The 23,012-nt window shown below is 46.7% G+C and overlaps 2 protein-coding genes across 4 annotated transcripts in view; both read right to left on the bottom strand.

Annotated features, from left to right (window-relative positions):
• Positions 1-5,483: 5,483 nt before the first annotated feature.
• Ccr2 (chemokine (C-C motif) receptor 2) lies at positions 5,484-10,497 on the bottom strand. 3 transcript variants are annotated; one of them, XM_013030306.1, is made up of 3 exons: positions 10,400-10,497; positions 8,777-8,845; positions 5,484-6,696 (listed from the first exon to the last, which is right to left on the bottom strand). In XM_013030306.1, exon 3 carries the CDS (start codon positions 6,667-6,669, stop codon positions 5,566-5,568), a length of 1,104 nt encoding a protein of 367 aa, XP_012885760.1. In that variant the 5' UTR covers positions 6,670-6,696; positions 8,777-8,845; positions 10,400-10,497; the 3' UTR covers positions 5,484-5,565. The 3 variants fall into 3 exon arrangements, with proteins under 3 accessions (XP_012885760.1, XP_012885759.1, XP_012885761.1); XM_013030305.1 differs by lacking the exon at positions 8,777-8,845; XM_013030307.1 differs by lacking the exon at positions 8,777-8,845 and having other exon boundaries at positions 5,484-6,693.
• Positions 10,498-21,102: 10,605 nt separating this feature from the next.
• Ccr3 (chemokine (C-C motif) receptor 3) overlaps positions 21,103-23,012 on the bottom strand; it is a 4,902-nt gene continuing 2,992 nt past the window's right edge. The window contains exon 2 of the mRNA XM_013030273.1: positions 21,103-22,430. Coding sequence (XP_012885727.1) covers positions 21,346-22,419 — 1,074 coding nt within the window. The 5' untranslated portion in view covers positions 22,420-22,430 and the 3' untranslated portion in view covers positions 21,103-21,345. The remainder of the gene's footprint in view (positions 22,431-23,012) is intronic.

Raw genomic sequence — 23,012 nt, 5'->3', positions numbered from 1 at the left:
AGAGTTTGTTGGGCAGATCGTACAGTTCCAGATTATTGTCTTCAGGGTCTCCAGACTGTTGAATTCAAGCCCTTGGTTGATTTCTGTGTGGATCTCTATTTGGCCCTCACACCGATGTTCTTACTTCCCGAAAAGCTCTAGAAAGGGAACTTGACATATTAGCTAGCTTCCTGCTCAGTAAGTAAGATTCTCGGTAAAGCCTAGGGGACTTTCATTTTCCAAAAGCATTTGATGCTTAGGTAGTCAAAATTTTCCTGGTGGCAAATGTTAAAACCTGGCTTAGATGACAGTACCATTCTCCAACACCCACAGTAGCCAAACCAGCCACATCAGAGAATCAAACTTAGTCACTCATCCAGCGATCCTTTCTTAGACTGCATTTTATTGTTGCATTTTAATTTTTTTTTTTGCCTGTCTTGGGGCTTGAACTCAGGGCCTGGGCGCTCTTCCTGAGCCTCTTTGTGCTCAAGGATAGTGCTTTTTGAGCACTTTGAGCTACTTTTGGTTTCTGAATGGTTCGTTGGAGATGAATCTCACAGGGACTTTCCTGCCTGGGCTGGCTTCGAACCATGATCCTCGGATCTCAGCCTCCTGAGTAGCTAGGATGACAGGTGTGAGCCACTAGTACATCTTCACTACTCAAGAGGCTGAGATCTGAAGATCGTGGTTTGAAGCCAGCCTGAGCAGGAAAGCTGGTGAGTCTTTATCTCCAATGAAGTACCAAAAAAAAAATGCCAGAGGTGGAGTTGTGGCTCAAGTGGTAGAGTGCCAGCTTTGAGCAAAAGAAGCTCAGGGACAGTGCCCAGGCCCTGAGTTCAAGCCCCAGGAGTGGGGAAAGACACAGAGATAGAGAGACAGAGAGAGACAGAGAGGGAGAGAGGCTTGCAGACTTTCCTGCCCAGTCTGACTTCGAACCCATGATCTTCTGATTTCAACCTTCTGAATAAGTAAGGATGACAGGCACAAGCCAGAGATGCTCCACTGGATCTAGGGTTTGCTCTTTGGGGCTTTTTTGGCCTTGTGCTGCGTGACTGTCCTCAGGCTCGCTGGTGAGACATGAGCACACACTCACCCCCAGAGGGCAATGTGGGGTAATGAAGGAGGCTGAGTCATTCACACCAGGGCTGGAGAGGCCACCGTTGACAAGAGGCCTCCTCTCCCCGAGTTTCCAGTTCCTCATCTGTCAAGTGATGCGGTAGATTTGGGGCATCTCTCATTATTATTACGATTATTATTATTATTATTGTTGTTGCTATTGTATATTTTTTGGTCAGTTGTAGGGCTTGAACTCTGGGCGCTGTCCCTCAGCTCTTCAGCTCAAGGCGAGCGCTCTACCACTTGAGCCACAGCGCCACTTCTGGTTTTCTAGCAGTTTATTGGAGATAAGAGTCTCACAGACTTTCCTGCCCAGGCGGGCTTTGAACCACGATCCTCAGATCTCAGCCTCCTGAGTAGCTAGGATGACAGGCGTGAGCCACACCAGTGCCCGGCTCATCTCTCCTTTAACTCTACCTAATCACACCTGGTTTGATGAACATTCATCAACAGGAAGGAAACTCAACTGTCTGTCTGTTTTGAATTTCTGGTGCAGAGGTGTGGTCCAGGCAATTCTTAGATCATCTGAAGGATGTAAAAAGGAACTGAGAATCTCCAGAACGTTCTCCAGACATTAAGCCTTTGTTCTGGTATGAGGAGAACCCCAAAGTAGCCGTTCATCTTGCCATGATGTTGTTTTTGTTTTTTAATTTCTGTCTGTCTTTCTACATTGTACCTGCCAGTGCTTGGAGTGCTTCTCACCTGGATTGTGTTCCTACTCTTCAAAGAAATGATCCATTGAACTGGGTACTAGTGGCTCTCTCCTGTCATCCAAGATGTGAAAATTGTGGTTCAAAGTCTGTGAGACTCTGATCTCCAATGAACCATCCCAAAAGAAAAAGCTAGATGTGAAGGTGTGGCAGTAGAGCTTTTGCTAGTTTTTTAAATTTATTTTTATTGTGGGTTGTGGAAGGCCTGGGCGCTGTCCCTGAGCTCTTTTGCTCAAGGCTAGAGTTCTACCATTTAGAAAGAAAGCTCTACTTCCAGTTTTCTGGTGATTAGTTGGAGATAAAAGTCTCACAGACTTTCCTGCCCAGACTGGCTTCAAACTGTGATCCTCAGATCTCAGCCTCCTGAGTAGCTAGGATGACCAGCATGAGTCAACAGCATCTGGCTTAGTGGTTGTACTTTAGCTCAGTTTCCAAGTCTGCCTATGCATTTTTTTTTTTTTTTTTGCTGGTCATGGGGCCTGAACTCTGGGCCTGGGCGCTGTCCCTCAGCTCTTCAGCTCAAGGCTAGTAGCGCTCTACCACTGGAGCCACAGCGCCACTTCTGGCTTTTTCTATGTATGTGGTGCTGAGGAATCGAACCCAGGGCCTCATGCTTGCAAGGCAAGCACTCTACCACTGAGCCACCTTCCCAGCCCCTGCATTTTGTTTCTTTCTCCCTTCCTTTCTTTCTTTTTCTTTAAAAATTAATTCCATTTATTTTTTTATTAGGTGATGCTGAGAAATTGAACCCAGGGCCTCATGCATGCTAGGCAAGCGCTCTTCCCAGCCCTCTTTCTTTCTTTTCTCCCTTTCTTTCTTCCTTCCTTTCTTTCTTTTTCTCCCATCTTTCTTTCTTTTCTCTTTCTTTCTTTCTTTCTTTCTTTCTTTCTTTCTTTCTTTCCTTCCTTTCTTTCTTTCTCTTCTTTCCCTTCCTCTCTCCCTCCCTTCTTCCTTCCTTCCTTTCTTTCTTCCTTCCTTCCTCCCTCCTTCCCTTCTTCCTTCCTTCCTTCCCTCCTCCCTCCCTCTCTCCCTTTCTCCCTCCCTCCTTCCCTCCTTCCTTCCTTCCTTCCTCCCTCTCTTTTCATATATTTCTCCCAGTGCAGCGGATGTAATCAACAGAGCATGTTGCGTCACCGCCCCGCGTCTTACCCCCCCCTGCCCCCAGGCCACACACAGACCCACTGTCAACCTTAAGTGGGTCACAGCACTTAACAGGATATTACCTAAGACTCCCCTGGGGCCCCAGATTGGTTGCCTATTGACCTAAGATCAAGGACAAAGAGGTGTTAAATCTTCTGCCTTTCGAAGGAAACCACACTTTGGGGTCAGACACCTCCCTTTGGAGGTGTCAGAGGTGACAGAATCCATCCTGTGTTCCCCCCAACAGCTCAGCTCCTCCTGCTACAAGTCTTTCCCAGTGAAAGGTGCGTGGATGGGGAACCAATCAAGGGAGGGCTTGCCAAAAGGAAGTCCCACCTCCCTGCTCCAGTAGGATTCCCACAGAGAGGGCCGGCCAGGTGTAGCATTGGAAAGGGAGGTTGGGGGTGTGTGTGTGGTGGGGGGGGAAGATGGCTAATGTGGTTATCACAAGAGAGCACTGGTTGCAGGTGACGTGTGAGATCTTGCTGCTGGGAGGGGGTGCAAGGTGACCCCAATGTTCAGGAAATGAAAAGCTGGAAGAAATCTAGTTGAAGAGCAATGGCACAGGCTTGCAAGGTGGTAGAAAGCAGTCTCAGCAGCTCTGGGCCCCTCTGGCAGGGAGAACAACATGAAGCTCTTCCTTCTGGGGCGTCCTGATCAACACAGAGAAAGATACAGGCTCCCCTTTCCCCGCCCTCTCCTCTTCTCCCCAGTACCAGCGCATGCCCAGAAGTGGAGGAGACACAGAATCTCCAGGAGCGAGAACAGGAAAGTCAAGGGCTGGAGGCCCCAGAGTAGAGCAGGCAGACCACATTCCTCTTTGCAGCAGAACCTTCCAGAACCCAGTCCTCTAAAAACCCTACTGAAATGAAGACAAATAAAATCATTTCATACTGGGAATGGATTACATTGGGAAATGCATGTGTGCATGTGTGTGTATTATATGCATATATGAAATGGTACAAAATAAGACTTTCTCTGGGTATATGTGGGCCCTGCAGCTTGAACTCAGGGCCTGGGCCCTGTCCCTGAGCTTTTTTACTCAAGGTTGAGCCACTTGAGCCACAGCGCCACTTGTGGTTTTCTGGTGGTTCATTGGAGATCAGAGTCTCACAGACTTTCATGCCCAGGCTGGCTTTGAACCACAATTCTCAGATCTCAACCTTCTGAGTAGCTAGGATGACAGGCGTGAGCCACCGGCACCTGGCACATTAGAAATATATGTGTGTGTGTGTATATATAGGATGATAAGGGTGAGACACTGTGACTGAGCTGGCAGTCTACTTTGAACTCAGGGCCGTGGCTACCGATGTCTTCTCAGCCATCGGGGCGCAGGGCTGAGGGGTGGGAGCTGGGAGGGTCTGGTGGGCGGCAGCGTGGTCTCTCTGATGCCCTGCTTTGATGTGATTTGCGATCAGCTCCTTGGGCAGGACAAGGAGCGTGATGTAGAGGCCAAGTGCACACGTCAACCTCAAGGGTAGGTGTGTGTCGGGCGGTACGTGTAAAATTGTGAGCAAAATAGCCAGCTACCCTGTGACATCACAGATCTTATTTCTAACACACGAGCTGGGACCGCGGATTATTTTCCCAATCATAAGTGTTGTAGAAACAATATTTACGTCGCCTCAAAACAAGAGTGAAGATGCTTGGAGGTGACATTCTTTCTGAGCCTCTAGCTTTTTTTCTAGAACCTTCTGTGGCCCTAAGGACCTTCTGGGATCACCCTTCCAACTCCCAAGTCTCCTGCTCACGATTCTGGCTTTCTGTCAGATTAGAGACACCATTGTCTGTCAACCTAGCTACTTAGGAGGCTGAGATCTGAGGATTGTGGCTCAAAGCCAGCCTGGGCAGATAAATCCATGAGATGTTCATGTCCAATGAACAACCAGAAAGTCAGAAGTGGAGCTATGGTTCAAGTGGTAAAGCACTAGCCTTGAGTGGAAAAACTAAGGGACAGCGCCCATGGTGGCCCTGAATTCAAACCCCAGTATTGTTCCCTCCAGCCCCCACCAAAAGAATGTTCTTTACTAACAAAAAGTCTTGGTGTTGTTGGTGGTGATTGTGGGGCTTGAACTCAGGGCCTGGGCGCTGTCCCTGAGCTCTTCAGCTCAAGGCAAGCACTCTACCACTTGAGCCACAGCGCCACATCAGGTTTTCTGGTGGTTTATTGGACATAAGAGTCTCACCGACTTTCCTGCCTGGGCTGGCTTTGAACAGAGATCCTCAGATCTCAGCCTCCTGAGTAGCTAGGATTATAGGTATGTGTTACCAGTGCTGGGCATGAGGCTTAAAAATACACACACACACACACACACACACACACACACACACATTTCCTTTAAAAAAAGATAAAGAAAATTGCTACTTTTTATTCATTTATTTATGTGTATATTGTGTATGTGTGTGTGTGTGTGTGTGTGTGTGTGTGTATGTACATGCCAATCCTGGGTTTTGTCCCTGGGCAATGTCCCTGAGCTTTTTTTTTTTTCTTTTTTGCTGGTTCATTAGAGATAAGCAGTCTCCCAGACTTTCCTTCCACAGGACTGGCCTTCACCTGCAATCCTCAGATCTCGGCCTCCACGAGTAGCTGAGGATGGACAGGCGTGAGTCATCTTCATTTTTACAAACCTGCAGACACTTCCTGCTCCGCGGTAGAAGGGGTATAGGCCGAGCTCGCTCGATCGGCTGCCTCACGGTAGAACACCGGGCACTGTTTGCAGAGACGTTTGGCAATGTGTCTTCGGAAGAAGGTGATCAGATACCTCCGGAACTTCTCCCCGACGAAGGCGTAGATAATGGGATTGATGCAACAGTGGGTCATGCCCAGCGTCTCGGTCACCTGCATGGCTTGGTCTAGGTGACTGGCCGACTTGCAGTTACTCAGGCCGAAGAATTCCTGGAAAGTGGTCAGGAGCAGGACGAGGTTATAGGGAGCCCAGAAGAGGAAGTAGACGATCATGATGACAAAAATGAGCCTCACGGCCCTGTGTCTCTTCTTCTCATTCCGACACCGGAGCAGGGTGTGCAGGATGCTGGAGTAGCAGATCACCATGACCAGCAGGGGTAAGATCAGACTCAGGATGTTCCTCAGGATGGTGTGGAAGTTCTTCCATGCTATTGGGAAATACGGGCCGCAGGTGTCACCGGTCTCTTCCTTCTGGGATTTCGTGAAGCTGATCCCAGGCAGAGAAGCCAACAAGACAAGGATCCATGTCACCGCGCTGGTGGCCACCCCGAAGGTGACCGTCCTTGCTTTTAAAGCCAACACAGCGTGGACGATGGCTAAATACCGATCGATGGTGAGGAGGATGATGAAGAAGATGCCCCCGAAGTAACCAGCGTAGTACATCCCTGTGAGGAACTTACAGAGGACACCCCCAAAGATCCACGGGTTGGAGGCGTAGTGAGCCCAAAAAGGTAGCGTGAGGAGGAAGAGGAGGTCGGAGACGGCCAAGTTGAGCAGGTAAATGTCCGTCATGCTCCGAAGCTTCTTGCAGTAGATCAGGGTGAGGACCACCAGGGTGTTACCCACGAACCCGCACACGAACACCAGGGAGTAGAGAGGAGGGAGGAGCTGAGCTCCGATCTGCCTCACGTGGACTTTGTCACAAGGTTCGCCATAGTCGTAGTCATAGGCAGTGGTGGCTTCTTGAAGGTTCTCGGTGACATTTCTTGTCAAAGGAAGCATCTCGGAGGACATGTTGGAAGCCATGTGCTCATCCATTGTTCTTTTCTTTCTCTCTTGGGCCTTCTGTGGGCAGAAAGCAATAATAATAATGATAATGATGATGATGATGACATTACCACCACCCCCATAAACAGCATCCTAAAGTTTGGGGTGCTGTCCCTTCCCACCATAACATTTTCCCCTTTGATTCCCTAGTGAGGGCCAATATTAGTTATTCTACAGTTAAAAACCCACGTCTAGGGCTGGGAAGGTGGCTCACTGGTGGAATTGCTTGCCTTGCATGCATGAGGCCCTGGGTTCGATTCCTCAGCACCACCTAAGCAGAAAAAGCCAGAAGTGGAGCCGTGGCTCAAGTGGTAGAGCTCTTGCTTTGAGCTGAATCGCTGAAGGACAGCGATCAAGCCCTGAGTTCAAGCCCCACGACTGACCCCACCCCAAAAAATGCATGTCTACCTCTTCTGCTGATTGTGTGTGGGTCTGTGACTCATTCCTAGAAAATAAAACCACAACCTACTTGGGGGAGGGGTTTCTACAAGGTTCTTCCTGTATAAGAGACACACACGGGAAAAATCCTGCCTTACCTCTTCTACCTTTGCAAATTATCTTTTTTTTGGGGGGGTGGAGGAGGAATCAGCCACAGGGCTTGAACTCAGGGCCTGGGTGCTGTCCCTGAACTCCTTTTGCTCAAGACTAACATTCTACCACTTTAAGCCACTTCTGGTTTTCTGGTGGTGAATTGAAGGTAAGAATCTCATTGGCTTTCCTGCCTAGGTTGGCTTTGAATCGAGATCCTCAGATCTCAGCCTCCTGGGTAGCTGGGATAGCAGCTGTGAGCCACTGGTGTTCAGCTACAGATTATCTTGTGTAGGGTTGGTGTTTGATCATGAATGAAAGACACAGAAAAAATTAGACAAAAGCCCTAGCAAGTCACAAACCAACCTTTGAACTTCTCCTCTTCTGGCTTATTATTTGAGAAAATGGGTTTAAAAAAAAAAGCTATTGTGAATCACCTCTTCTGTTAACTTGCAGCCCAAAACATTCTTAAAAGTGACCCTCCAAAAAACCCCACGCTTTCTTTGGCCATCCTGGATTTCTCTACGTCCAGGCTGCAGTAACACACGGTTACAACAATATTTCAGTGTCTCAGCTTTGAGCTGATATATATATATATATTTTTTTTCATTCTCATTGAGTGTTTGATTTCCTGCCAACTTCCTCTACTTTCAACTCTTTGAGGGTTTGCAAGAGGAAGCTCCCATCTGAAGTGCTTCTTAGAATATTCTTTTTTGGCACTTACTTCTTCCCATTGTCCAGTCCCTAAGAGGCCTCAGGCCTTGGACTCAACTTTCACCTTTTCCACCTTTTCTTTCCTTCCTTCCTTCCTTCCTTCCTTCCTTCCCTTTCTCTTTCTTTCTTTCCTTCTTTCTTCCTTCCTTTCCTCCTTCCTTCCTTTCCTACTTCCTTCCTTTCTTCTTTCCTCCCTGTCTATCTTTCTTTCTGTCTTCCTTCTTTCCTTGCTTTCTTACTTTGTGTGTGCCAATACTAGTAGAGTTTGAACTCAGGGCCTGGGCACTGTCCCTGAGCTTCTTTTTGCTCAAGGCTAGCGCTCTACCACTTGAGCCACAGCACCACTTCTGGCTTTTTTTGTAGTAGTAGTAGTACTACTACTAGTAGTTAAGAAGCTCACAGACTTCGCTGCTTTGGCTGGCTTCGAACAGCAGTCCTCAGCTCTCAGCCTCTCGAGTAGCTAGGATTACAGGCATGAACCACAGGCACCCTAGCCCAGCCCTTTTCCTTTCTTTTCTTTCTTTCTTTTAACCTCTTTATTCTTGCTTCCAAATGCTTCCAGAATTGTGTCAGGTAATCCCAGGGTTTTGCTGACAGCCCTGCCTGCCCCCAGCCAACTCAAAGCTCAGGCTTCAAGATGCACCTTTCTCCTAAACCTGAGAGGAAGTTTCCATTGTCCAGTAAATATCTCTCCAAATCCACGCCGGCAGTATTTATCGGGTACCTACTAGGATGCTGTCCTTGCTTGTGGATACTAGGGATAAAGCTGGGAACAGAATGACTTCCATGAAGCTACCACCAGCCCAGTCCACCTCCATCTGAGCACCCCGAGAAGCTAGCTCCAGTTTGTGCTTACCGTATTGCTTACGAAGCAGAATTGGGTCTTACTCCGAAGCCCTTCCTCTTCCGGAAATCAAGAGCTACACTACAGAGCCAAAGGGGCCTGGGTTCAAATCCTGCCTCCAAACGTTGGAGACCCATTACTTTTTTCCAAGTATCTGCATTGGTGTGTGTGTGTGTTTGAGTGTACGATATTCATTACGCCAGGCGCTGGTGGCTCACACCTGTCATCCTAGCTACTCAGGAAACGGAGATCTGAAGATCACAGTTTAAAAATCAGCCGGGATAGAAGACTCTGATCTCCAACAACACCACAAAAAAAGGCAGACTTAACCGCGTGGCTCAGGTGGAAGAATGCCAGTTCCAAGTAAAAAAGTTCAGCGCTCAGGCACTGAATTCAAGTTGCTATACCAACATGTAAAAAGGCAAAACAAAACAAAAAACCTACCTAGGCTGCATAATGAAAAGGAAATTGTCTAGAATAAACCACCGTTACCACCACCACCACAATAATAATAGTAATACTTCCATTATTTCCTTGGTGCCTTTTTTTTTTGCCAGTCCTGGGGCTTGAACTCAGGGCCTGGGCACTGTCCTCAAGCTAACATTCTACCACTTGAGCCACAGAGCCTCCTGTGGCTTTTTCTGTGTGTGTGTGGCACTGAGGAATCGAACCCAGGGCTTCATGCATGCTAGGCGAGCACTCTACCACTGAGCCACCTTCCCAGCCTTCCTCGGTGCTTTTCAACTGCCTATTTCTTGTCTCAGTTGCTCGTGGGTGGTGGGTGGGAGGAGGGGGCTTGCTCTTGCCTTTGCTCCCTCTCCACCTACTTTTTCCAAAAGTTGAAATTAAATTGGCTTTGGGGTGGGGGGGTGGGGGTAAAAGGACCTCAGAGATACCGGCAGGTCTGCTCACCATGGCTTTGTTTAATTCCCTTTTCTACTCTTGGTCTTCAGTGATTTCATATACCTTTAACCACCTTCTCTCCATTTCACCCCCAACTCTCCATTTCCTTCAAGCTTCAGTGATTTTCTATGTACTTGGCCCTTCATCTATAATAGCTGGTGGGCTCCTACTCATCCTGCAATACCTCCTGCTCAAATGCCCCTTCTGTAAGAAACCTGATCTTCATCCTTGTACCTAAATTCTCTGGTCTCCTAACTTCTCTTATATCTGAACCAGCAACTGGCCACGCTGGTTGCTCTGAGACCAAGTTCTGGTCATATCACCAGATCTTGGTAAATAGATCTAACACCAAAAATTAAAAAAAAGGTACTAATTAGTAGCCAAACACCACCAGTGGCTCACACCTGTCATCCTAGTGACTCAGGGGACTGTGATCTGAGGCTCACAGTTCAAAGTCAACCTGAGCAGGAAAGTCTGTGAGACTCGTCTGTCCAATGAACCACCAAAAAAGCCAGAAGAGGAGCTGCGGCTGAAAGTGGTAGAGCAGACAAAGGTCAGGGACAGTGTCTAGGCCCTGAGTTCAAGCCCCAGGACCAGCACAATGCATTGGTTTTTCTATAGCAATCTCTGCATTTCCAGCTAGGAGATGCTTGAAGCTTGTGATTCATAAAGTGACAGAAAACAAAACACACACACACACAACCCCCCCCCCAAAACCAAAACCCCACTCACCAATGGCTGCCCTCCTCCAGGTGATACCGTCCTTCAGACTTGTCATCAACTGAAGCAGCTAGATACGGAGGTAGAAACTTAGGGGTGCAGAAGTAGGAAATAAAGTTTCCTGCAAAAAGAGAAGGCGGAGATAGCAGAGCAAGTAATGGTAAAGAAGAAGAAGGAAAAAAAAAACACCAAAAAACAACAGTTTCTTCTTCTTCTTTTTTTGGGTCCTGCCAAAAACGTGTTAGGTTAGCTACAAAAGGGGTGATTTTGCAATCTGGATTGTGTAAATTTAAGGATGAGTCAGACGGCTCCAATTTCTTGGCTCCTGTATCTATGATTTTTTTTGGGGGGGGGAGGGAGTAGGAGGACGGGGTGGGGATTCGGGGGGATTCTGATGTCCTTCTATTTTCTGCCATCCTCTCTGAGGTGGTGTGCATAACCTTAAAATCTGAATCTATAATTTCCTAGAAGAGAAAGGTTGTCAGGGTTGTTGGTGATGGGGGAGAAAATGCAGCAAGAGATTATTGTAATGGGATTCAGCAGCCTAGGGGTGTGTGTGTGTGTGTGTGTGTGTGTGTGTGTGTGTGTGTGCGCGCATGTGCTTGAGCTCAGGGAGAAGACATTGTCCCCAAGCTTTTCTTTCCTGCCTAGGTTGCTTTTGAACCGCCATCCTCAGATCTCAGCCTCCTGAGTAGCTAGGATGACAGGCGTGAGCCACCGGTGTCTGGTGCTCATTCTAGTGTTTGATCACACAGGCTTGCCTATCTTGGTTTACCTGGACGCGGTTGTGAATTCTGAAGCCAGGGGGGAAATTCATATTTGCTGTCTGCAGCTTGACCTTTTCTTTCCAAGAATCGTTTGCAGTGTCGGCTTTTCTCGTTCTGACTCTGCCTTGCTGTGTTATCACCGGTGTGAAAGTAGCAAGAATTACCCAGTTGCTCACACCTGTCATCCTAGCTACTCAGGAAGCTGAACTCGGATCACAATTCAAAAGCAACCCAGACAACCAGCAACCCAGAAAAGCCCTTAAGCACTCTTATTTCCAATGAGCCAGCACAAAAAGCCAGAAGTGGAGTTGGACCACAAGTGATTGAATACCAGACTTGAGCAAAAATGCTAAGCGATTGCACCCCTCGAACCTGAGTTCAAGCCCAAGCACTAGCGTGCACACACACACACACACACACACACACAGAGTAAAAAAAAATCCTTTTTCTTCCCCAGGCTGGTCTTGAACTTGTGACCCTACTGCCTCTGGTAGTAGCAGAGATCCTTTCTGTTATTTATTTGTTTGTTTATTATTTGGTTGATCATGGGGTTTGAACTCTGGCCTGGGCGCTGTCCTTGTGCTCTTCAGCTCAAAGTGAGCACTCTACTACTTGAGCCACAACACCACTTCCGGTTTTCTGGTGGTTCATTGGAGAGAAGAGTCTCACAGGCTTACCTACTTGGGCTAGCTTTGAACCGCGGTCCCCAGATCTCAGCTTCCTGAGTAGCTAGGATGACAGGCGCAAGCCACTGGCGCCCGGCTCTTTCTGTCATTTATTTAGTTATTTATATTGTGAAGCCAAGACCACAGCAAGTAAGATTGCCTTTTTATGTATGATTTCATCCAGACCAAGTTGATCCAAACTTGAAGGTTTTCTAGAATCCTAGAACTCGCCGCTCTAGTTTAGTAGGCCACAGGAAGCTGATAGAAACCACAGTGAACCCAGAAGCATCTGTGAAATGGTTGGGAGGAAGAATTTTTGTTACCTGAGCAACTTCATTACTGAAAACAGAGCCGGGGAGGGGGGTGGGGAGAGAATTATCTTTAGGTCACTAAAAACTCTTTCTGTCTTCTTGTCCCACGGATAATTCTTTCCACCCTGTTTCCCACCCTCCTGCCCCCCACGTTTTTAGTTGGATGAGACTTATCTTCCACCCATAGCACAGACACAGGTGCTGAGAGCAAATTGAACTTTCGGTTTGAATGATGTTAACCCTCTTCCCCAACAGAAGTCCAATGAATAAAATCCTCCCAAAGTCACACGTGAGATTTTAACCTGCAGCGTTAACCAGAGTTGATTTTTTTTGGGGGGGGTGGGGTGGGTCGGTCCTGGGACTTGAACTCAGTGCCTGGGCCCTGTCTCTGAACTTTTATGCTCAAGGTGAGTGGTCTATGGCTTTGAGCCACAGCACCACTTCTGGTTTTCTGGTGATTCTTTGGAGATCAGAGTCTCATGGACTTTCCCGCTCAGGCTGGCTTTGAACCGTGATCCTTAGATATCAGCCTCTCAAGTAGCTAAGATTACAGACATGAGCCACCAGTGCCCAGAATATTTTCTGATTTTATTTTACTTTGCAAGTTCTGAGGCTTGAACTCGGGGCCTAGGCACTGTCCCAGGGCCACTTCCAGCTTTTTCTGTGTATGTGGTACTAAGGAATCCAACCCAGGGATTCATGCATGCTAGGCAAGCACCCTACCACAAAGCCACATTCCCAACCCTACTTTCTGATTTTAAAACATACTAAATGTATATAGTCATCAAAACAGTATGGAACTAAAAACTATGGAACTTGTATAGACATATAAGTCAATGGAATGGAATAGCTTCAAACCACAATCCTCAGATCTCAGCTTCTTGCATCGAGAAATAAACCTGAACATTTATTATGAGTTAATTTTCAACAAGCATGCCAAGACTTTGGAATAGGGGAAAGAAAGAATCCTTTGCAACAAATTGTGGTGAAAGTAACAGGATGTCCACAGGTTAAGAGCAATGATCATGTCGCCTACAAAGATTAGCTAAAAATGGATCCGTGATCCAAATATAAGAGCTGAAATGATAAAACTCTTAGAAGAAAATATGAAAGCAAAACCAGGTACCAGTGGCTCGTGCTTATAATCCTAGATACTCAGGGAGGCTGAGATCTGAGGATTGTGGTTCAAAGCCAGCCTGGGCAGGAAAGTCTGTGAGGTTCTTATCTCTGATAAACTACCAAAAAAAACACTGGAGTCGTGGCTTAAGGGGTAGAGCGCTAGCCTTGAGCAAAAGAAGCTCAGAGACAACATTGAGGCCCTGAGTTCAAGACCCAGGACTGGTATCCCCAAAATAAAAATAAAATAAAGGCAAATCCTTATAGCTTTTTTTTTTTTTTTTGTCAGTCAGGGGGCTTCAACTCTGGGCCTGGGCGCTGTCCTTCAGCTCTTCAGCTCAAGGCTAGCGCTCTACCACTAGAGCCACTGCACCACTTCTGGGTTTTTCTGCTTATGTGGTGCTGAGGAATCAAATCCAGGGCCTCATGCATGCAAGGCAAGCAATCTACCCCTGAGCCACCTTCCCAGCCTCTCCTTACGGCTTTTGATTTGTCTATTAACTCTTAGATATGACACCAAATGCATAGGAAACCAATGGGTGGGAAAATGATAAATCATACTTTAAGTTAAAAAAAAATCTTTCCTGCACAAAAAGGACATTATCAAGAAAGTGAAAAAAATCTATAGAATGAGACAAAATATTTGCAAATTTTGCATCTGATAAAGGCATACTATCCAGAATATGTAGAGAATATTGATATCTCAACACCAAAGGCAAATAAAAATGGGCAAGGCAGGCTGGGCAGGGTAGTTCATTCCTACCATCCCAGCTATTGTGATGTAACTGGAGCAGTTCTCTTTCTCAGATCTGTTTCTCTTGTACTATGTCCCTTTTTTTCTTTTATTTGCTTTTCTTTTCTTTTTCCTTTATTTTTGTGCCAGTCTTGGGCTTGAACTGAGGGCCTGGACACTGTCCCTGAGCTTTTGTGCTCCAGGTTAGCGCTCTATCATTTGGGCCTCAGTGCCGCTTTCAAGGTTTGGTTTTGTTTTCGGTGTTTCATTGGAGATGAAGTTCTCAAGGACTTTTCTACCCAGGCTGGCTTTGAACGATGATCCTCAGATCTCAGCCTGCAGAGTAGCTAGGTTAACAGGCATGAGCCACCGGCCCCGGGCTTCATCTTTCTTGATGAGTATTTAGGGAAGAGAAGGCAGACTATGAATTTCTTTTGTAAGATGATCCAATTTCCATTCCTCTTTTTGTGTGTGTGTGTGTGTGTGTCTTTTTTTTTAAATATAGTAACCATAATTTTACGTTCCTCTTTTGGTTTCTTACTCTTGAACCTTGACTCTTCTAGTTCTTTCAGTTCCGTCTCCTGAATTTTTAGAACAACTTGGTATCTTCCAACAGAAATGGCAAGTGTACGCTTTGCCTGGCTCTTTTAAGAGCAGTGCCTAAGAATTAAGAGCCTTTGAGGCAAGAGACAAGATAAATTCCGAAGTGCTTTTTTCTTCCTTTCAACATGTGTGGTGGAAAGTGTTGGGTTTTAGCTCTGGATTGAGGCTAGAAGGTTTTGTGTGTGTGTGTGTGTGTGTGTGTTGTGTTGTGTTGTTTTGTTTTGTTTTCCATTGTGAGGCTTGAACTCAGGCCCTGGGTGCTGTCCCTGAGCTTCTTTTGCTCAAGGCTAGTGCTCTACCACTTGAGCCACAGCACCACTGCCAGTTTTTGAATAGTTCACTGGTGATGAGTCTCAGAGAAGCCAGGTGCCAATGGCTTACACCTGTCATCCTAGCTTCTCAGGAGACTGAGATCTGAGATCATAGTTCAAAGCCAGCCAGGGCAGAAAAGTTCATGTGACTCATCTCCAATAAACTAGTAGGCCCTGAATTCAAGCCCCAGGACCAGCAAAAAAAAAAAAAAGTGGGGGGCAGGGAAGGTGGCTTAGTGGTAGAGTGCTTGCCTAGCATGCTTGGTTCAATTCCTCAGTATCACATGCACAGAAAAATCTGGAAGTGGTGCTGTGATTCCAGTGGTAGAGCTCCAGCGTTGAGCAAAAGAAGCTCAGGGACAGTGCCCAGGCCCTGAATTCAAGTCCCAGGACTGGCAAAAATAAAAAAAGTCACATGGACTTTCCTGCCTAGGCTGGCTTTGAACCACGATCCTCAGCTCTCAGCCTCCTGAGTAGCTGGGATGACAGGCGTGAGCCACCGGTGCCTGGCAAGGCTAAAATTTTAATTTGGAAGTCATTTGGTGCCATAATTATTCCATAATGGCAAGGTTTATCAACCTATATCCTTATTCATTTGTTTATCTAATTTATTTTTAATGATCTTTAAACCGTTGTATAAAGGGGTTTCAACTCAACAAAGTAATATATATATATATAAATTACATACATATATATATTGTATATATATATGTGTGTGTGTATATATATGTGTGTGTGTGTATATATATATATATATATATATATATATATATATATATCATGCACTTAAAGAATTATGCACCTTAACCAGGTGCTGGTGGCTCAAGTTTGTCATCCTCAATACACAGGAGGCTGAGGATCGTGGTTCAAAGCCAGCCTGGGCAGGAACGTCTGTGAAACTCTGATCTCCAATAAATTACCACAAAAAGCCAGAAATGGGGGTGCTGTGGCGGAATGCTAGTCTTGAGCAAAGAAGCTCAGGGACAGCACCTAGCTCCCTGAGTTCAAGCCCCAGCTTGAGCATACACACATTTGGGTGTCAGTTTGGGTTTAGCTCACTTCCTCTTTTTGACCCTTGTTAATTTGGTTTGTTGTCTGCCCTTGCGGTGCATCCCACACAGGCCCTTATGGTTGGTACCCATTTTGGGGGCTGGACTTGCAACTTCCTTTTTTTAAGTTTTTGGTTCTAGTCCTAGGGCTTGAAGTCAGGGTCTGGGCGCTGTTGCTGGGCTTTTGTACTCAAGGCTAGCACTCTTACCCTTTGAGCCACAGCTCCACTTCCAGGTTTTGCTAGTTCATTGGAGACTTTCCTGCCTGGGCTAGCTTTGAACCATGATCCTCAGATCTCAGCCTCCTGAGTAGCTTGGATGACAGGTGTGAGCTACCAGCACTCTGTCATTTCTTCCCTTTCTTTCTTTTTATTGTTTTGTTGTCCTGGGGCTTGAACTCAGGGCCTGGCCACTGTCCCTGAGCTTCTTTTGCTCATGGCTAGTGTTTTACCACTCAAAGCTTTTTGAAGAGTCTCATGGACTTCCCTGCCCAGGATGGCTTTGAATTGAGTTCCTTGGCTCCTCAGATCTCAGCCTCCTAAATAGCTTGTAATACAAGCACGAGATGCTGGTTCCCAGGCCTTTTTCCCTTTTTATAAATGACAACAGTTACAGCTTTGAGAGATGAACCATGCTCTGAACATAGCCTAGAACTATGTTCACCTTGATCCTGACTAGATGTGTCTCTGTCTAGCCCCATGTTACAAATCTGTCCACATTTCACAATCTCTCCCTGGTCCAAATGGTTTCCAACAACTTCTCCTTCGAGAAGCTGTGGTTTTCTTGTGTTGATCTTATTTTATTTTACATCTCTTGAGTCACAGATTGTTTTCCCCCCAGCACCATTGCACAAGAGGTGAGCTCCTTGGAACTGGGCGTTGATAATTGGCTCGTGTTGGAATACACGAGTTCCGTTTCCCCAACTCCAGTTCCTCAGATCCAGCTGGTACCCTGCAGGTACCCTCTGAAGTTGAAGAGAAAAAAAATAAAATAAAAAATGGGTGTCAGTGGCTCACGTCTGTCATCCTAGCTATTCAGGAGGCTGAGATCTGAGGATCGTGGTTCAAAGCCAGCCAGGCAGAGAAGTCTGAGACTCTTATTTCCAATAAACCACTCAGAAAAAGCCAGAAGAGACACTGTTGCTCAGGTGCTAAAGTACTAGCCTTGAGCACAAAGAGGTTCAGGGACAGTGCTCAGGTCCTGAGTTCAAGCCCCAGGACCAGCAAAAAAAGAAAAAGGAAAAAAAAAAAGAAAAGAAAAAGTAATTGATTCCCTGTAACTCTGGGAGAATCAACCTCTTGCATGTTTCTTGAATGTTCTGGATGTAGAAGGAAAGGGAAAGGAATAAACTGGGTGCTTGTGGCTCACTCCTGTCATCCTAGTTACTCAGGAGGCTGAGTTCTGAGGATCATGGTTCAAAGCCAGCACTGGAGCAGGAGAATTCATGAGACTCTCATCTCCAATGAACTACTCAGAAAAGGCTGGAAGTGATCTGTTTGGGGGGCACCTGGTATTGAATCCATGTGCTCAGGGGTACCTCTGACAGGGACTAGATCCTTCTGACTGACTGCCCCCAAAGCCATCTTTCCTTCTTCCTTACTAGTCATTGACTGGACTCCCTTGCAGCTAGATATGGCCATTCAGTACAACTCTGGGTGAAGGAGATTCCAGTCCACTCAGAATCCTGTGCAACTTTTCTCTCCCCATCTTGTTGCTGCCCCTTTATTCTTCTAGAACCTTCGGGAGCCCACCTACCAGCCACATGAACCACAGCTTCACCCCAGAAATGACAGAAACCAGATGGGAAGAAGCAGTGAGGGAAAAGTGTGTGAGTCACGAGGCTGTGGTTTGGTGGCTGCAGGCGGGGATGAACTGACTGTACTGGGTGGCTCGGTCTATGGTTTGAAGTGGCATCTCTGCTGACGGTGTCATGCATTTCTCTGTTCAGCTTGGGTATCTATACATACATGGGCTGGGGGCAGGATGTGGGTCTTGGACAGGGTGGGGGGATGGGGGTACTGATGCAAAGATTGGGAAAGGACATAATGAAGTCTTGAAGGGTGGGTCTAGAAGAGACTGAGGAGGAAGTAATGAAGTTTAAGCATTGTTCTATCATGCTCATTTCCTGCCATCATCTCCCAGTGTCTCCCCCTTACTCCATCGTTTTTTGGGGCCCCATTCAGGATTAGCTTGGTGGTAGAGAGTTGAGGGTTGCCAGATGAATAGAATTAAATCTGAATTACTCACTGGGAAGTTGTCACTTAACCTCCCTCCCTTCTTTCCTCCCTACTTTCCTCCCTTCCTCCCTCCATCCCTTCCTCTCTTCCTCCTTCCATCTCTCTGTTTCTCTTTCTCTCTGTTTTCCCCCTCTCCATCTGCCTGTCTCTTTTTCTTTCTCTTCCTCTCTCTCTCTGCATTTCTCCAATTGCGCAAGGTCACACATACCCAACGAAGCAACACTTTTGGGGGCTCCATCGAGAGAACCTATTTCCTTGAGCAAGGAGATGTTGGAGCAGCCTCCCATGGAGATTTGAGACTACAGAAGAAAGGGGCAATGTGGGTCATCTTCTGCTCCTCACCCATTTCCATCTTGAGACTCCGATCTGCTCTCACGATGGCAATGTAGCTAAATGTCTATCAAAGGAAAAAAAAGTGTATTGGTGCTTCAAAGGTAACCAAAAAAGGAAACACAACATACAAACGCATGGTCATGTTTCGTGTATTTCTCGAAATGGCTACCATTCTTCAATGTGGCTTTGTTGGTTGGTTTGTTTGTTTGTTGGCTTGGGGAGACCAGAAGTGGCACTGTGGCTCAAGTAGTAGAGCGCTAGCCTTGAGCAAAAGAAGCTCAGGGAAGCACACAGGCCCCGAGTTCAAGTCCCATGACTGACAAAAATAAATAAAATAGAGTTGGGTCTGGAGTAAAATGAAGTGAAATAAAGTAAACAAAATCAAATAAGTTTCTTTTTTTTTAAAAAAAAAAAGGCCTGTGGCCAAGTTTGCATCTCTGTCTCTGTCTCTGTCTGTCTGTCTGTCTGCCTGCCTATCTCTCTCTCTCTCTCTTTCTCTCTCTGCCAGTCTTAGGACTTGGACTCAGGGCCTAGGTGCTGTCTCTTAGCTTCTTCATTCAAGGTTGACACTACCACTTGAGCCAGAGCTCCATTTCTAGTTTTTGCTGGTTAATTGGAGATAAGTCTTATGACCTTTCCCAGTGGCTTTGAACCTTGATCCTCAGATTTCAGCCTGCTGGTAGCTAGGATTGCAAGCATGAGCCACTGGCATCCGGTCTTATCATCAGTTTTCCAAAATGCTCTGATTTGATCTGCCATGGACCCAGCAGTAATCCCTGCTCCCCCTCCCCCAAAAAATGTTCCAAACCTAATTGTTCCATGATCTTTCTCCAGACTGGCTTTTCTGAAAGTCCTGAAATCACACACACACACACACAGAGCTAGAAACAAAAAGGACTAGGGGATGTGGTTCAAAAGGCAGAGTTCTTGCCTAGCAAGTATAAAACCCTGAGGTTCAATCTCTAGTACCACCCAGAAAAAAAATCACTTATGTTTTCCCTCCTCACCCCCCCCACCCCAACTATCTGTACACCAGCAGCATTTGTGGTTAACAGACACCACTTCACAAGACAAGAGAGAACCCAAGAGAATTTCTTAAAGCTTTTATTTTTAAACAGGGTGTTTTATTGTACATTTTGACTAAAGCACAGAGAGACTGGGGGAAGAGAGAGAGAGACAGAGACAGAGACAGAGAGCCAGACACAGAGACACAGAGAAAGATAGAAAGTGCTTTAAGGTTTCCAAGCCAGCTTGAGATTGGCGTTCTGTGTTTTGGATGCTTCAGAGTTTACATCCCAGACCCAACTTTCAGGCAGACACGATGGTGAGGAGATGGAGGGCCAGGCATAAGCAGTTGAGGATGGATGGAATAGATGGCCCTTTGCCAAGCATTTGACTGAGAAAATTAAAAAAAAAGTGTTCTGACATCAAGGTGAGACTTTGTCTTGTGTTGGTTGCAAGTAGCTTGTAGATCTGGTCTGTCCAGCTCGATCCGATGATGAGTTCCCTGCAGTAGCATTTGTAAGACGTTCAAGTTCATATCTTCAGTAGTTAGCTGAGAAGCTAGAATGTGCTTTGCAAATATTAAATGAACACATGAATTAATTAATTAATTAATGATGAGGGACCAGATGACCTGGCTACTCAGGAGGGTGGGATTTGAAGATTGTATATCATCCAAAGTCCCTGAGATTCTTATCTCCCATGAACCATCAAAAACCAGGAAGGGAGCGGTGGTTCAAGTGGTAGAGTGTAACTAGTCTTGAATGAAAAAGCTAAAGGATAGCACCCAGGAGTGCATGCACATGCACGGGTGCACACATGCGTGCACACACACACACACACACACACACAATTGTGAGCAAATAAATGAATAAGAAGTTGATGCTTGCTTATACCTTGCTGAATGACAACATACTAGGTCTTGGGCCAATGGGAAATGGTGCTATAGTAATGCCCACTGCTCTTTTCCCCTTTTTTCATTTAGTCCCTAATATTTTAGCCAAAACAAATGCCCAAATAGTCTACTTGAAATGCAATGAGGCTCAGAAATAACCTAATCTTTGGTTTGTTTATTTGTGCCCATCCCGGGACTTGAACTCGGTACTGTGCCTGAGCTTGTATGTTCCAAGCTGGTGCTCTACCACTTGGAGCCACAACTCTACTTCTAGCTTTTTTGGTGTTCATTGAGGAGTCTGTCAGACTTTTTCTACTCCTCCTGGACTGGCTTCAAATGGAGATCCTCAGATCTCAGCCTCTTGAGTAGCTAAGATGACAGGTAGGAGCCATCACCATCTAGCTATCTCATTTTTCTTTTTTTGCCAGTCTTAGGGCTTGAACTTAGGGCCTGGACACTGTCCCTGAGCTGCTTTTGCTTAAGGCTAGCACTCTGCCATTTGAGCCAACAACATCACTTCCGGCCTTTTTCTGTTTATTTGGTACTGAGGAATCGAACCCAGGGCTTTGTGTGTGCTAGGCAAGCACTCTATCACTGAGCCACCTTCCCAGCCCCGAACGTTTTTAAATTGGATGAGGCCAAATCATTTGTGCCATATTAAAGAATTAAACTCATAGTGGAAAGCTTCCATTATCTGGTGGCTGTCTGGATAGGTGTGAAGAATAGCTATAATAGCTTCACCTTTTGCTGATCACACATGATTCTGAATTGTGTGTGTGTGTGTGTGTGTGTGTGTGTGTGTGTGTAATAGGTAGCATGTTTCTGTGGCTCAGAGGCACAAAAAGATCCTCTCTTTTGTTCTCTAGCCACCGATGGTTGACTCTGTGCATTCATTTCCTCTTCCTAATCCATCTTTTTTTTGTGCACCCCAGGGATCTAAAACACAGCAGAGAGTTCCAACTCCCCCGTGGAAGGCGAAAGGGAACTCCTTTCCAGCTTCTCCCCAGGAAGGAAAGGCATGTAGTTCCCCACGCAGCTGAGCACGTGCCTCTGGAAGAAATGGCGTAGATATTTCCGGAACCTCTCGCCCACGAAGGCATAGATGACCGGGTTGACGCAGCAGTGGGTGTGGGCGATCACTTCGGTCACCTGCATGGCCACATCCAGCTGTTGGCTCTGCTCACAGCTGTTCTCCAACACCAGGCCTTGGAAAACCGAGAGGAGCAGCACCAGGTTGTAAGGAGCCCAGAACAGGAAAAAGACCATCATAATGATGAAAATGAGGCGGATGGCCTTGAATTTTTTCTTCCCGGGGCCTCGAAGCAGCGTCTTCACGATCCTGGAGTAGCAGATGACCATCAAGAGAAGGGGCAGAGCCAGGCCCAAGATATTCATTCTCAGCACGTGGAAATACTTCCAGCGCTCTTCTTCATCCTCTGGGTAGAGAGGGCTGCAGATCGACTCGTTCAGGTGTTCTTGGAATTCATGGAAGATGAACTCAGGGAGGGCCGCCAGCCCGGCCAGACCCCAGGTGACACCGCTGGTGATCACACCGAACATCACCGTCCGGGTTCGAAGGGCAAACACGGCATGGACGATGGCCAGGTACCTGTCGACGGTGAGCAGGATGATGAAGAAGATCTCGCTGTACAGGCCCAGGTAATAAGATCCAGAGATGAACTTGCACAGGATGCTCCCCCAAACCCACTCACCCCACGTGGCGTAGTGGATCCAGAAAGGAAGCGTGCCGAGGAAGAGCAAGTCGGAGATGGCCAAGTTGAGCAGGTAGATGTTGGCCAGAATCCTGAGCCTCTTGTATTTGATGAGAATCACCAGGACCATGGTGTTCCCCAGCAGGCCCAGGATGAACACCAGAGAATACAGAGGGGGCAGGAACTGAGCCCCCTGCTCCTTGATGCTGATTTTCTCACAAGGCGAAGCCCAGTTGTAATCATAAGGTGTTGTGCCAATCACCACCCCGGTCCAAGTCTCCATTCTAGGAGTCTCCATTCTACTTGGTCCTGTAATCAAAGAAAACCAAACCAAATGCCAGGATTAATCACCATGACACACTCCAGTGGTTGATGTACTTACTCAGATGTAAAGGAGCTGAGCTGTTTAGCCTTTCTTTCTTTCTTTTTTTTTTCCCCTCCAGTCCTGGAGCTTGAACTCTGGGCCTGAGCACTGTCTCTGAGCTTCTTTTGCCCAAGGCTAGCTCTCTAACCACTTTGAGCCACAGTGCCACTTCCAGCTTTTTCTGTGGATGTGGTACTGAGGAATCGAACTCAGGGCTTCACGCATGCTAGACGAGTGCTCTACCCATTGAGCCACCTTCCCAGCCGCTGTCTGTACATTTTAGAGATCCCTTAGAATGTAGTTCAAAAGATGTATCAGCAACTGGAGCCAGTGATTCATGCCTGTAACCATAGCTACTCAGGAGGCTGAGATCTGAGGATCAAGGTTTGAAGCCAGCCTGGCTAGGAAAGTCCATGAGACTCTTTTTTTTTATTTTGTCAGTCGTGGGGCTTGAACTCTGGGCCTGGGCGCTGTCCCTCAGCTCTTCAGCTCAAGGCGAGCGCTCTACCACTTGAGCTACAGCGCCA

This window comes from Dipodomys ordii, unplaced genomic scaffold (genome assembly GCF_000151885.1).
Source record: "Dipodomys ordii isolate 6190 unplaced genomic scaffold, Dord_2.0 Scaffold128, whole genome shotgun sequence".
Lineage (NCBI taxonomy): Eukaryota > Metazoa > Chordata > Mammalia > Rodentia > Heteromyidae > Dipodomys > Dipodomys ordii.
The sequence above is the reverse complement of the archived record's forward strand: the minus strand, read 5'-3'. Positions and strand labels throughout refer to the sequence as shown.